The 14220-nt window shown below is 40.0% G+C and overlaps 1 protein-coding gene across 1 annotated transcript in view; it reads right to left on the reverse strand.

Annotated features, from left to right (window-relative positions):
* Nucleotides 1-122: 122 nt before the first annotated feature.
* UTP20 (UTP20 small subunit processome component) overlaps nt 123-14220 on the reverse strand; it is a 92451-nt gene continuing 78353 nt past the window's right edge. The window contains exons 52-62 of the mRNA XM_079935846.1: nt 12532-12611; nt 12029-12098; nt 11712-11894; nt 10862-10993; nt 10253-10385; nt 8295-8482; nt 7483-7554; nt 4918-5181; nt 4592-4718; nt 3201-3346; nt 123-2916 (exon numbers count right to left, since the gene is read on the reverse strand). Coding sequence (XP_079791972.1) covers nt 2761-2916; nt 3201-3346; nt 4592-4718; nt 4918-5181; nt 7483-7554; nt 8295-8482; nt 10253-10385; nt 10862-10993; nt 11712-11894; nt 12029-12098; nt 12532-12611 — 1551 coding nt within the window. The 3' untranslated portion in view covers nt 123-2760. The remainder of the gene's footprint in view (nt 2917-3200; nt 3347-4591; nt 4719-4917; nt 5182-7482; nt 7555-8294; nt 8483-10252; nt 10386-10861; nt 10994-11711; nt 11895-12028; nt 12099-12531; nt 12612-14220) is intronic.

Genomic DNA, 14220 nt, shown 5'->3' on the forward strand with positions numbered 1-14220 from the left:
GGAGACCTTCTTCCCAGGACAGGTGTTCCCAGTGCACCTAATATTACTAACTGAGCATATAACTAACATTGTTTCATAGTTTCCGAGGCACTCCTGATGGGCAGACTGTCTTTTTCATGTCTGTATCCCTAGCATCCAGTATGGTGCTTGGCACATTATGGCACCTCAGAATATGTTCATGGTTCAAATAGTAATGCTTTTATATTTGTCAGCTGGGAAATAGTACATCTGCAGTTCATACTTGGGTCTGGTCAGTGGCACATATCCACTGCTGGGCTTGTACCCAAGTGGCTAAATACTCCCCAGTGGTTCAGGAACACTGTGAAAGTAGAAGTCAGTGGAGGGGCGGCCCTGGCAGGCGAGTGCTGCCTGACGTGTAGTCCTGGTAGCCAAGGCCAGCACTTGGATGATCCTGAGCCCTCTGGTTTGTCACAAAGAATAGGATGGGGTAAATAGAGCATACACTTATTTTAATATGGTATGAATTAAAAGGTCCTTATCTAGCAGGAAACAACTGTACAGGTATGTTACAGGAGTTTGAAAGTTCTCATTTATAAGAATCTACTGAGTATTGTTTTGTGAGAAGCCTGAAAATGAAAAAAACACCAAACTTGAAATCAGAACACATGAGTTCTAGGCACAAAGGGCCACACTCCATCAGTTTTTGTTTGTTTGGTTTTTCTTTTTGAACAAATAACGTCAAAGTTTTCTTTTAGCTCTAACGTTCTATTTTATAATTCTGGTTGGTAGTTGTGCTGTGTCATGTGATTAAATTTTCAAAAATGAGAAATTGAGGTGGAATTCTATTACCAGAATACCTGAGATGCACTTTAAATTGTGGAAATGTAAGCTCCTTGAGGGCAGGGACCATACATCATCTACTGTTAGAATCCCTTGCATCTAGTATGGTGCGCTTGGCGCATACTAGGCACTCAATAAATATTTACTGATTAAAACAAAGCTGTGCTCAATATACTTGAGATACTTATTCTTCCTGATTTTTGCTTTAGTATTTTGTTTTCTGATTTAAAAATTTTTATAAAAGCAGTACATGCACTTTAAATCACTTAGAATTGAGTCTGCCTTCCGAGATGCCCTATGTTTATCCTTTTGGCGCATTACAAACACCTTAGAAGTGTGAGAACTCGTTTGATATATAAACTACATCAAAACACAAATTCTGAAGTTCATGAATGTTTGAACATTTGATTCCTATGCCTTATGCTATAATATTTCTAATCCCATAATTACAAATTACAAAGCGCATGGGCTTTCAATCCTGGGTTTGAATCTTAACTCTTGCCACCTACAACCTGTGTCACCCTTAGGTAGATTATTTAATCCGAGATGAGATTCCTCATCTGTAAAATAATGAGTTTTAGGAAGCTCTCAGGAAGACTATGAGAATTAAATAAAATGTAAAGCGTAGGATAGATTCTTTCTCCCCCCTCCCTTCCAAATATATTGGGCAGTAAAGAATATTGCTTCTACATCAAGTGTATAGAGAGGCAAAAGATATGGTTGAACAAGATAATGCCAAATCGTTTTCCAAAGTGGTTTATAAGAGTGCCCTTTCCTCCACCATGCTTGCCAACATTTGGTATTGTCAGCTTTATAAATCTGAAGGGTTCAAAATGGAATTTCATTCTGATGTTAATCTGCATTTTCCTAATTATTAATGAGGCTAAATACAGGAGGAGTGACTCAAAAAAATATTTAACAACTAGACATAGCTGATGCAGGAGGACCCCTACTAGTCCAGGTATTAGTCCTTTAATTTCTGGTATGGGGAGACATGGAGTCTAGGGACTCATATAGCCAGGGTGGCACTTGGGGTCTCAAGATAGTGACTACTTACTAACCAGTACATAAGTACTTTAATATTGGTATAGCCATATTTGTTAAATGTTGAGGTTTAAGGGCCATTTATATTTCCTCTGCAATGCCTATTTCTCTCTTTTGCCACTTTTCCTACTGTATTATCTTTGTTGATTCATAGGTATTCCTCATATAGCCTGGGTGCTACTAATCCTTTATCAGTATATGGTACATACTATGTCCCAGTTGTATCTTTTTGTAAGTAGACGGTCTTAATTTTAATGAAGTAGAATTTTTCACATCGTCCCTCCACAGACAGCACTTTTGATCTTATTTTTCATATCTGAGAGGGCAGGCCCCTCACCCTACTCTCCTTTTTTAAAAGCATCATGGCTATTCTTGATTTACTATCTTCCATATAAATTTTAGAATCAGCTTGTTGGGATAATATGAAGAACTCCTTTGGGATTTTGCTCAGTTACGCATTTACCCAGTGGGATCCAACTGGGGATGAACTAGCAACTTATGATACTGAATCTTCCTACTCATGAACATGGTTATACTTCTCCGTTTGTGCAGATCTTTCTTAATGCCTTTTGATGAAGTTTTATAATTTCCTCCATACAGGTATTGCAAATCATTTGTTTGATTTATTCCTAACTTCTACATGTTGTCTTGCTATTTTAATGTGTATTTTTAAAAAGAAAAATACATTTTAAGCTCTTTATCACTAGTGTCAAATGCTTTTTAGACAGTGAAGATACAGTAGTGGTATGAAATATTTTAATTAAAAATAAGCATGAATTATATTAAACTGTATAATATACAACCTGTGCCAAAGTTTAAATTAAATAATAAAACCTATGATTTTGGACCAGCAGATACACTAGAAAGTTCATGTTTCGGGGTAAGTTGGGACACTGTATTAACACAGGGAGCACTTTACTCCACCATTGCTAAATCTTTCAGGCTGTGGCTCTTTTGTCTCTTGGCCTTATAGCCGGGACGCAGGAACTCGATCTTTCTCTTCTTTGCTTCCTTTTTATTTTTGTGTTTCTTCAGCTTTTTCTTGGCAGCGATATCAGGATTAGTTACAAACTTGAAAAAAGAATAGAATAGAAATGTTACACTACTTTTAAAGTGACTGTTAAACCAATAAAAATCAAATGCAGAAATGGACCATTTTGTTCACCTCAAACATCACAAATGCAATACATGCCCATTGAAGAAAATCTGGAGCCCCAGTTATAAAGTCCCACTTCTCAAATACATCCAACTCCTCTTTCCTCCCTGGGTAAGTCTGACACACATGCATGCACACACCCCTGGTTAAAAATAGTTAAGCCTAATGAACATGCCATTTCTTCAAAGAGCAGGCCTACCTCCAAAGCCTTCCTCTTTTTCCGGAGTGCCCTTTTCTCAGTAGCCTGTTTCTGTACAGAGGCAAACACTAAGGAGAAGCTCTCGAGCCCAACCAGCTTTTTCAGTAATTCTATGATTTCCTGGGATAGATTCTTCAGCGAAGGATCTAATCACGCACACAATAATAATCAGAAACACGTAGGGAAGGACACATTTGAATATGTAGAAAATTAACAACACACAAAATTTAAACTCCTGAGGCTTTATCACTTTTATCATTTCAACATTAAACACTGATCTGAAACTAGCCTCTTTGTTGCTGAGATGGGAGAACAAGCAGAAGTGCTGGACACAGCACTCTGAGCCACACCTCATCCAGGATGCAGCAAGAGATCAGAGACCATGAAGCAACTTCCCAAGGGAATCTGGGCTCAGAAGACATCAAAGTAATTTGAGAACTTGACAAATGTTTTGGGTTACCTTTATTAACCTGCTCAGCTCTCTGCAGATAGGGGCAAAGAAAGGTAATTGTGTTTCTCTAATTCCCGGGTCATAGAGGCTTGGCGCTGGCTGTAACCTCTTTTTGGATCAAAGTCTCCTTTGAGAAGCTGACAAAAAGCCATATTCTCCCACCCTTCCCTGCCTCCTCTCTCCCAAATGCAAAGAGTCGAGGATTTCTGCATTCAACTTCAGGAAAGCTCATGACACCTACTGTAGATTGTAAGTTTCTTGAAGATGAGGATTGGGCCTTTTCCACCGCTGAACCCTTATTTAGGTGCTCAATAAATGTTGGCTGGGAACCACAGTCAACCTGACCTCTAAGAAGGAAACTCTCTCTCCAGGCTGTAGGACTAAAACAGCTTCTATTCTGACATTCACTTCATTTTTGTTTTTAAAATTCTTAACATCCACTTTACCGCCTCTCTTTCCAACCCCTAATTCCCACTTTTCCTAATATCATGTACCAAAGGTACCAAATGTACCAAATGTACCAGGCAAGAAAAAAAAAATTGGAAAATTTAAAATATTTGAACTAAAAACTATTTCATATTTTTGCCTTGTAATTTTTGAGAATATAATAACATTTGTTCATTATTTTTCACAGCACTATGAGGTTTAGAACCACCCCAAGTTATTTTTCTTTGAATATTTAATCTATGCTTAGGAGTAAAACATCATCTTTTAGGAGAGAAACGTTCACTCTTAGACACAAGAAAGCATATAGGAGAGAAGACAGTTAAAAATAACACAAATATGCCTTATTTGCTTGCTGTTAATTGTCTTGATACCTAGCAAGTTTTCTTTCTTAAACTCTGGCAGAGAGGGAGGACAGAAAGGAAGAAGGAAGCATTCAGGAGAGAAGACAGGAATCCTAACATGCAAGTATTCAGAAGAGAGGCCGCAGAATTACCCTGGTCCGAATAGGTGCTGTTCAGTTCTCGGAACAAAGGAGCTATGATCACTGGGAGGTACGGCTTCACCTTGTCTACTCCAAGATCCATTGCTACAGCTCCGAGAAACTTAAAGATGCATGTTCTCTGAAAGTACAGATCATTTTTCTTTTATACTTGCAGCTACACAGAGTTAATTTAGAAAACAAGGTCTATTTCAGGGCAGATGTTATTGCTGCAGTTCTGGGTTCAAAAGTTCCTAGGGACTTAGGAGGATAACTAAAACCATTAAAATACTTAAAAAAAAAAAAAGACTACTTTCAGTCATTTTGCACATGCATCGCACCTTTAACGGGTTTCTAGGTGAATAAGCAGCTTCCAGTTTTGCGATCCGGGACAACTTCCGTATCAACCACAGCAGCGTGGCTGGCTCGCTCCGCTCTTCATTCTTGTCTGCACACACCTTGTGTTCTTCCACATCCTCTCTGGCCAGGCCATCACCTAAAACTTCCTGTTCTTCCATGTCTTCTTTTATGTTACCTTGCTTATCCCCAGAATCAGGTTCCAGTAAATATAAGACTTTGGCTACGAACAACAAATTCTTAACAACCTTAAAAAAAGGGGCAGAGGGGAAGGGTAAGAATTGGATTCTGATTGTGCAGAGCTAAAATAGGTATCCTACAATTAGAAAACAGAAAACTGGGTATTGCACTGTTAAACTGACGATCAAGCCTTTTTTTGGATTATTCTTCAGTTTACCTCTTACAGTGTGTCCAAACCTATTTCCATGTAACTTTTATCCATTTGGCCTACTTCTATTCTTTAAGGTTCCACTGAGTAAATAATTTCATTCTGGATCACCCATTTACATTTTTCAAGAGAGCTTTGATCCCCATTCCATTAAATTCCTTCATCCATCCATTCTTCACCAAAATAACGGTTTCCCTTTACTGATCCATTTACTGAGCACTGACTAGTTACCTTGTATACAGCATTCCAATTCAACTTTAAAATATCCCTATTAGGTACTATTATCAGGAGAGAAAACCAAGGCTCAGAGTTGGTAAATCTCAGCCAAAGACCAAGTGAGTGGTCAGTCAGGATTCAAAGGTCTTTAGAATTCCAGCCCAAGTTCTTAAACACTGAGCTCCTCTTTCCCGCATATACCATCTGGTCCAATTGCCCAGGGGTGATTTTTTAGTCTTATAATAATGGACCCATTTATTGAGTCCTAACTCTACAACATGCATGAAATCTCTGACGTGGGTATTTCACACCCGTTATGTGAAGGAGGAAACCAAGTTGAATTTGATTTCCTTCACCATCCGGGCAACTCTGCTAGAGGAGCTGTGTACCCAGAGTTCCCCCAAATGTGGTACTCAGAACACCACACTGTCCAAGGCTAGCCTGGCCATCAAGAGTTAATGCCAAGATTATCATTTCCTTCTGGAAGCCGGGCCTGCACGAGGACAGAACCAGATGTGGAGGCCTTTTCTCCTTGCGGCACCACTTCACACTGTTAACTCACTCTAAGATTAAGGTGAAGTAAAATCCATCATTTCTTTCAACCTGGTCTGGTACTAGTAAATCTCTTCCTACCTGTCCCGAGTTTGTATGGTTTGTCATCCTCTATTAAAACTCATATTGTGTAAGGCCCCACCCACTGTCCACCCTGGCATGATTTCTTTGGCCTCACTTTGCTGTCCATTGAATAGCTATCCATTCCCTCCCCAACCCTGCCATTTAAAAAAGTGAGAGAAGTATCAGTGTTCATGGCATGCCACCTGAGATCACTCTTCAGATACAACATTCACCTAGTTTCTACTGCCCCGTCCCTCAATCTGCATTGCTCCGTTGTTCATAATGGCTCACAAGAGACGTGGTCAAGTGCTTTGCTTAGATCTAGATACCACGTCCATGTCACTTCATCATCTACCAGCCCAACTGCTCTATCAAGAGGAAAAAATAAAATGGAGCAGTAGACCAACTATTCAAAAGCAATTCACATTTACTGCATATTTACAAATGCTTTCTTCTCCATATTTTACTTAGAATTAAATTTTATATGAAACTACATAAAGCTTTTTAGTGGTGGAATCATTCATCTGCCTTCTGTTAAGGACAGACAATTCTCAGACCACACTGTAGCATGAACATTATTGGTTTCTCTTTCGCTTCCAGGGATAAGGGAAGGAAATTCAATATTACAGTTTAATATAAAAACAATCAATCAGGGACTTCCCTGGCGGCGCAGTGGTTAAGACCCCCCTGCCAATGCAGGGGACACAGGTTCGAGCCCTGGTCTGGGAAGATCCCACATGCTGCGGAGCAACTAAGCCCACAACTACTGAGCCTGTGCTCTAGAGCCCGCGCGCCACAACTACTGAGCCCGCGTGCCTAGAGCCTGTGCTCTGCAACAAAGACAAGACACCACAATGAGAAGCCCGCGCACCACAATGAAGAGTAGCCCCCGCTCGCCTCAGCTAGAGAAAGCCCGCGCACAGCAAGAAGACCCAACGCAGGCAAAAATAAAATAAATAAATAAAAATAAATAAATTAATTAAAAGAACCACAAAAATCAATCATTGTCCTTCAAAGCTTCAGTTGCAACGTGGAGTAGATATGTTAAAACCGATGATGAAAAAGATAAACAGCCAGCTTCCCACTGTATCATCTTTTTTGGGAATTTTAAACGGAGCCAGGAGTAATCCCAGTATGGACACCAGAGTCAATTAGATACATGTGCCTAACTGAACAGGTATTTAAGTGTTTGTTTATATTTCATTTAATTCCCCAAGGTTTAACTAGGGAAAACCAAACCAAACCAAACCAAAAACCAAACCTAAGCTTATTCCTATACTGTTGGTAGAATAGGTCCCTTCTATTTAACTGGGAGGATCACAATACTTACCTGCTCTCCTAGAGACTGATCCAAGAATTTGGAGTGCAACTGATGGCAAGAGGCTAGGGAGATACTTTTCATCTGTGAAAAGAAAATGGACATTGGCAGACACAATGCAGGGTATTTCTGACTGTTTTTAAAAACTCCAAGTAACTGTAATGATACAACTAAGGTAGGAGATTTTGCTCTGAATGACCACCTGTGTAGATCTGGAGAGGGAAGGTTCATGACCAGAAATTGTGTAAATGTTCCCTTCTATTTGCCATAAGAATTTTAGCTCCAGGACATGGGGAGATATAGATCATAATCCTTTAGATTACTGGCAGACAACTTTACATTCAAATACTTTTCCCCCCCTGTTTTCTTCCCTTCCACTCTCTGCTCATTCAATGTTTATGGAGATCCCACTATAAGCCAGGCATTGTGCTAGGCACTACGAAATCGGAGACAGATAACACACGGTCCCTACCTAACATTTTCAGGAACATGATCTCATTAAGTCATCAACAAGGTTATGGAGGCAGGACAGACAGTATCTTATTTGCCAGTATTGATAAAGAAATTAAATATATAATGGAAGATAAATATGCTAAATAAGCAAATCAAAAGTCTGACTAGACCAATGGTCTAAAAATTATCTTTGAAAAATCTTGGACTTGAGGGTGACCCCTCTCTAGTTACTAACACTCCTATGGATCCACATGTGCATCAAGTTGTTGACTGTAAGAGTTTATCCCAAGGCCAAGCCCAAGACAGTTACAGGAACCAGAATGAACATCTCACGTAGATGAGGGAAGGAAAGAGTCTTAGAGAAAACTTACCTTTTGGTCAAGGTCACTTGTTAGGAAGCTGATTGCTACAGGTTCTGAGAGTTTCTTTTTAGTTTTTTTGACATTCCGTTTTCTGATAAGTTCCTCCGGTTGGCAAGAGGCAAAGAGCAATCCAAAAATCTGGGCTGCGGTGAGCCACACCCAGTTGTGCGGATGTCTCAGATGAGAGTGCACGTGACCTAAGGGAGCCAAAGCGCATCCTCAGACGTCAAGGTTTTCCTGACTCTGTGGTGGTGAGCGTGACTAATTCAGGCGTTTCTTGAGTATCTATTATGTGCTTGGATTTAGGAATCAAAGATGAACAAAATAGCCCCTGCTTCCCGGAAGTGACGTGGAGAGACTGGAAGCAACTAGAGAACCAATTCTACCATGGTAAATGATACGAGAGAGCTTTGAGTCAGCCTGAAAACAGACCAGTTTCATAAGAACTAGCTGAAGACTCAAGGAGATAAGGTAGCATTAACAACTACAATTTCTAAACTAAAATTAAGGTAAATATATACATGGGTACATATTCTTTTCTCATAACTATTGAAATCAGTGGCTCCAAGTAGCTGACTGGAAAGGTATCATTTATTGAGGTGTTCTATGTGCCAGGCATAGGCTAAACGTGTTACACATATTACCTGATTTAGACCTCACAACAGTTCTGAGGTTGGAACTGTCATTCCCATTTTATAGTTCCAGAGGGAGCTAAGTAACGTGCCAAGCTGTAACAGGCAGAACCAAGCCTGGGCCCCAGCTTAATCTGGCCCCAGAGCTCATATCCTTAAACATGACCCCTTAAACTATCTTAAGGATGAGCCGTTAAAGATCATACCCTTGGGGCTTCCCTGGTGGCGCAGTGGTTGGGAGTCTGCCTGCCGATGCAGGGGACATGGGTTCGTGGCCCGGTCCGGGAAGATCCCACATGCCATGGAGCGGCTAGGCCCGTGAGCCATGGCCGCTGAGCCTGCGCGTCCGGAGCCTGTGCTCCGCAACGGGAGAGGCCACAACAGCGAGAGGCCCGCGTACCACAAAAAAAAAAAAAAAAAAAGATCATACTCTTATGATACAGGGCCATTCTTCACATACCACACTTGGAAAGTACAGTAGAAAAGCCTTGTGGTAACAGACTGAAATTCTAAATGAGCCACCTCATATCTGAGTTTTAGTCTCTGCTGCTTTATTTCAGGAAGATGGTTTTACTTTGTTTTCTATATGAACCTTTGTAATTATCTCAGTGGAGCCATACCAGAGTAGGCCATATAGTAACTTAGTGACTGGATTATTTCTCATAAAATCATGAGTTCTCTTAAAACAAGTGGGTATTTAAAACATTCATTGCAATGTCTATTTCCTACTGATTAATCAAAACTAAAACGTTAAATTAAAAATTCCAGGATCTTATTTTTCATTTAAAGAAATGAATTTTACTTTATTTTATTTCATTTAAATAATATATAACTTAAATATTCCCACAGAAGTGAAACGGTTTAGTAAATTATGGCACATTTATACTATGGATTATTTAGCCATTTAAAAGGATATCTACTAAGTATGTTACAGTACTATAATATGCCTACTTAGGTATAAACAGGATATAAAAGTTTATATGGAATTATGCAACCTCAAAAAAAAACCCCTATGGTTATTTGACAAAAGGAAGACTGGATGCAAATGTATAACAAATAATCATCAAGTAGCAAGGAGGACTTTGGGAAATTTTTTCCTTTCTTTTACTCGTCCATAATTAATATTCTTTCTTATTTATAAATGAAATATATTATTTATGAGGATACATATATACATGCATATATTATTTGTTTGTTTTTTCCCCCAGAAAAAAATCTTTTCACTGTAATCAATCTGCAAGGGCCTTTTAAATCTTTTTATCATGGACTTTTCCCCTGACATTATATATTTCTAAAGTGTTTAATTTTAGATTTAAATAAAAAGGAAATACTTACTCCAGATTTTACTCAGAGTCTCAGAGGGCTTGATAAGCTGAATAATATTACATCCCTTGATGAGTTTACTTATCAGTGTAAGAAAACTAAACAGAAGGCGATCTGCAGCTTTTTCTTCAGTCTCTTCCATGATCTAAAATTAGGAGGGATGTTAAATCAATTAAGACAATAATTTCAAAGTATTTGATGGACAATTTTACTCCAGGATGTACATCTATACCAGGGTTTCTCAACCTAAACACTGCTGACATTTTGGGTCAAATAATTCTTTGCTTTGGCAGGCTACCCTGTGCACTAGAGGATGTTTAGCAACATTCCTGGCCTCTACACACTAGATGACAGTAGCATCCCTCTACCCTCCAGTTGTGACAACCAAAAATGCCTCCAGACATTGCTGTCTCCTGGGGGGCTTAAGAAACTTTCATCGACATATACTATGGAAGATAACTTACTTTAATCTTCACTGTAAAAAGAAGATAGAACTACACTGAGTTCTTGCTTTTATTAATAAAAAAATTTTTGAACTCAAATATTTAATCTATTAGCTATACCACCTCAAGTAAAACTATTAAAATAAGCAAGAGTTTTACTCCCTAGCAAATAACTTACATTTGTAAAGTTTTCAGGATCAATTTCCTTTTCAATCACACGGAGAACAGTTCCAAGTCTTCTCTCAAAAGTGACTCCTTCACTTTCCACAAACAAGCCACAGATGAGGGCAGCTAGCTGTCTATTTAAGCTCTATCGAAAAGAAAACCATCACAAGACAGTATCAGCACAACTTGGGGAGCTGTTTCCAAAACTGTAAAATGAAGGTGGGCATGACCCTGTCCTCAGTAGTTCTTTATGATACCAGAAATCAACACAATGTGGATTTTTGGTTGCTAACATGAAAAATATAGAGAAATCTTCACCACCGAGAACAACATTAAAAAAAGTGGTATCCACTGAATAATATATTTTTTCTCATTTTTAAATTAAAAAAAAGGAAGAAGTTTCAGCCCCCCGACCCCATTCTGATTTTAATACTTAAAGCCAATATTAAGTTATGACATGTGTTGTTTATATTCCACAAAGATGGGCCAGTGATGATGAGGGTAGAGTCAGCAAGTGGTTATAATTATTGGCAAAAGTTACATCCTATAAATTGTATAAGCAAAATTGGAAACAAAGATATTCATCAATGGGGATTGGCTAAGTAAATTATAATACATTCATGTAGAGTAACTGGGTGACATTGACCTTGTAGTGGGAATACAGGTGATTTCTGTTACTCTCTGTAACTTCTTATATTTTCTGAAATTTTACTGTAAGAATATATTATTAACATAATCCAGTAAAAACAATAAAGCTATTTGGGAAAAATTAATTCAACAATGTATAATATGTATTCTTATTTAAAGTATGAACACCAAAAGCTCAGACTTTTCTTTGCCATATGACTAAAAGCAACCCTAACCTTCTTTGCCCCAAACCAGGTGGTAACCATATCGAAGAGCCAATCTTTTTTCTCAAGGCTGATTTTACTGAGTAAGGATTTGATTGCCATGGATGCCATCTTTTTACACATGGCAGAGTCATCGTTCACCATCATTAGACAAAGAGGAATAAAGAACATTCCACAGTTCTCGTGGAGCAGTCCCTGAAAGAAAACAGACACTTATGAGCACACTCAGACTGGAATTCTCACAGGTGTCTCACAAACAGAGGATCCTGGGCTCCTGGGAGCCACAGCTTGTTAACAAACACAGGGTTTGTCTTTGTGATTCACGGTACCTGAGGGAATGTGTCAAAGAGATAAGCGATCATTTCCAAGGCGGACTCTCTCCCGGTCTCATGTTCATAACTAGGGTAAGAACATTAGAAGGACTTGTTAGTAACTTTAAAATTTACCAATAATTATTTTTAAGAATTTAAAATGTTGTCTCAAGGTGCCAGTCTATTTCTTAATAAGTGGAAAAAACCTCCATTTTCCCAATTTTAATACATGTACTTACCATGCTACTATGCAGTTGTAAATGTAATTTTGTTAGATTTTTACTGTTCTCCTAAGTGGACTCTAATGACAATCGATGGTCAGAGTGAACTGAAAAGCAGCTTGCAGAACTGCTATATGAAGCCATGCACAATGCTTGACAGTCAAGTCAGTGATTCATAGGATAGCATCCTCAAAGAATGTGCCATTACATTTCGGCTTTGTTCTTTTCAAGACAGTCCACACACTGAAAGGAGAGAAGAACCTACCCCACTGCCTTGTGTAGTTTATGGCTTCAACTTACTTCAGTTGAGCGAGCATGAATTCCAAGTTTGGTCGCAATTTGTCCCCCAGGGGATAGTCAAGAATATATTTCAGAAAAACCTAGGAACAGAAGTCACACAAGAGATTACTTGGATCCTGTCCCTCCAGGATTCCTCTTTCCTAAGCTGCTTTCTGGGACACACTGGTAGGCTACAAAGACCTTTCAGAAGGGTGATCAGTTACGTGAAGTCCACCTCTTGAGTCAATAACTGTGCCCCTCCTCTCTCCTCCCATTTCACTTCCTCAGGTCTTGCCTGATTAAGCGTCAAGTCCTGGCCCATCATTAGCATGGTTGTTCAGGGCTCCAAATCTCAGCTCACACACTGGCAGCTCATCTCTCTGATAGGAGGCTGTGGTGAACTGAGTATGGACTGTGGTTCAACCCTGTATTTCCCCTGAAATAAGAATAACAATAATAGTGATAATACTACTAACTTTTTTTTTTTTTTTTTGTGGTACGCGGGCCTCTCACTGTTGTGGCCTCTCCCATTGCGGAGCAACAGGCTCGGGACGCGCAGGCTCAGCGGCCATGGCTCACGGGCGCAGCTGCTCCGCGGCACGTGGGATCTTCCCGGACCGGGACACGAACCCGTGTCCCCTGCATCGGCAGGCAGACTCTCAACCACTGCGCCACCAGGGAAGCCCAATACTACTAACTTTTGCATTTACTAACTACCTTCTTTGTGTTAAGCACTGGGTTGAGTGTTTCTTGTTTGGTTTTCATTACTTCCTTAGGAAGTAAGTAATATGATCCCATTTTGCAGATGAAGAGAATGGAGCTGGCACAGAAGGTAAGCAACTTGCTCGGTGACACTGCCAGAATCCCATGCCTAGCCTATCTGCATCCACAGGCTCTGCTTGCAAACTGCTGTATTATTCAGCTTCCTTTATTAATAAACTGTGAGAACTAAGCACATCATTTAACTTGCCAAGGCCTGTTTTTCCCCAACCATAAAACGGTGGTACTGTTTCTTTTGAAGGATAGTTACAAACAGAAGTCATGTATGTAAAGTGCTGGGCGTGCAGCTAGTACTTAATAATAGCAGCTGACCCTCCTTCTTCCTAAACGAGTTAACTTTTTCTAAAGATGGCCTCCGCAGCCCAAGCCCTCCTTTAACTCCGAGTTCATATTTCCAATTCAGACCCTTCCATTTCCCGGGTTGATATGCACTCATAAGATCAGGACAAATGTATGAACACAAATCTGCTAGTGTCACTCCTCTGTCTACTGATTTCACTGGCTCTTTGTTATTCTTAGAACAAAGCCCTAAATCTTTTTTTTTTTTTTTTTTTGCGTTATGTGGGCCTCTCACTGTCGTGGCCTCTCTCGTTGCGGAGCACAGGCTCCGGACGCGCTGGCTCAGCGGCCATGGTTTATGGGCCTAGCCGCTCCGCGGCATGTGGGATCCTCCCGGACCGGGGCATGAACCCGTGTCCCCTGCATCGGCAGGTGGACTCCCAACCACTGCGCCACCAGGGAAGCCCAGCCCTAAATCTTTAACAAGACCACAAGGCCTTGCCTGATCTGGCCCCCTCCCCTGTCATTCACCTTCAACAAGCTAAGCTCTTACCCACTTCAAGCCTTATCTTCCTTAGCCTGCAAGGCTAAGCCTTATTCTTCCTCCAAACTTTGCTTATATGCCAATCCCCAGGAAAGCTTTCCCCCACT

Source organism: Stenella coeruleoalba, assembly GCF_951394435.1.
Source record: "Stenella coeruleoalba genome assembly, chromosome: 11".
Classification (NCBI taxonomy): Eukaryota; Metazoa; Chordata; class Mammalia; order Artiodactyla; family Delphinidae; genus Stenella; species Stenella coeruleoalba.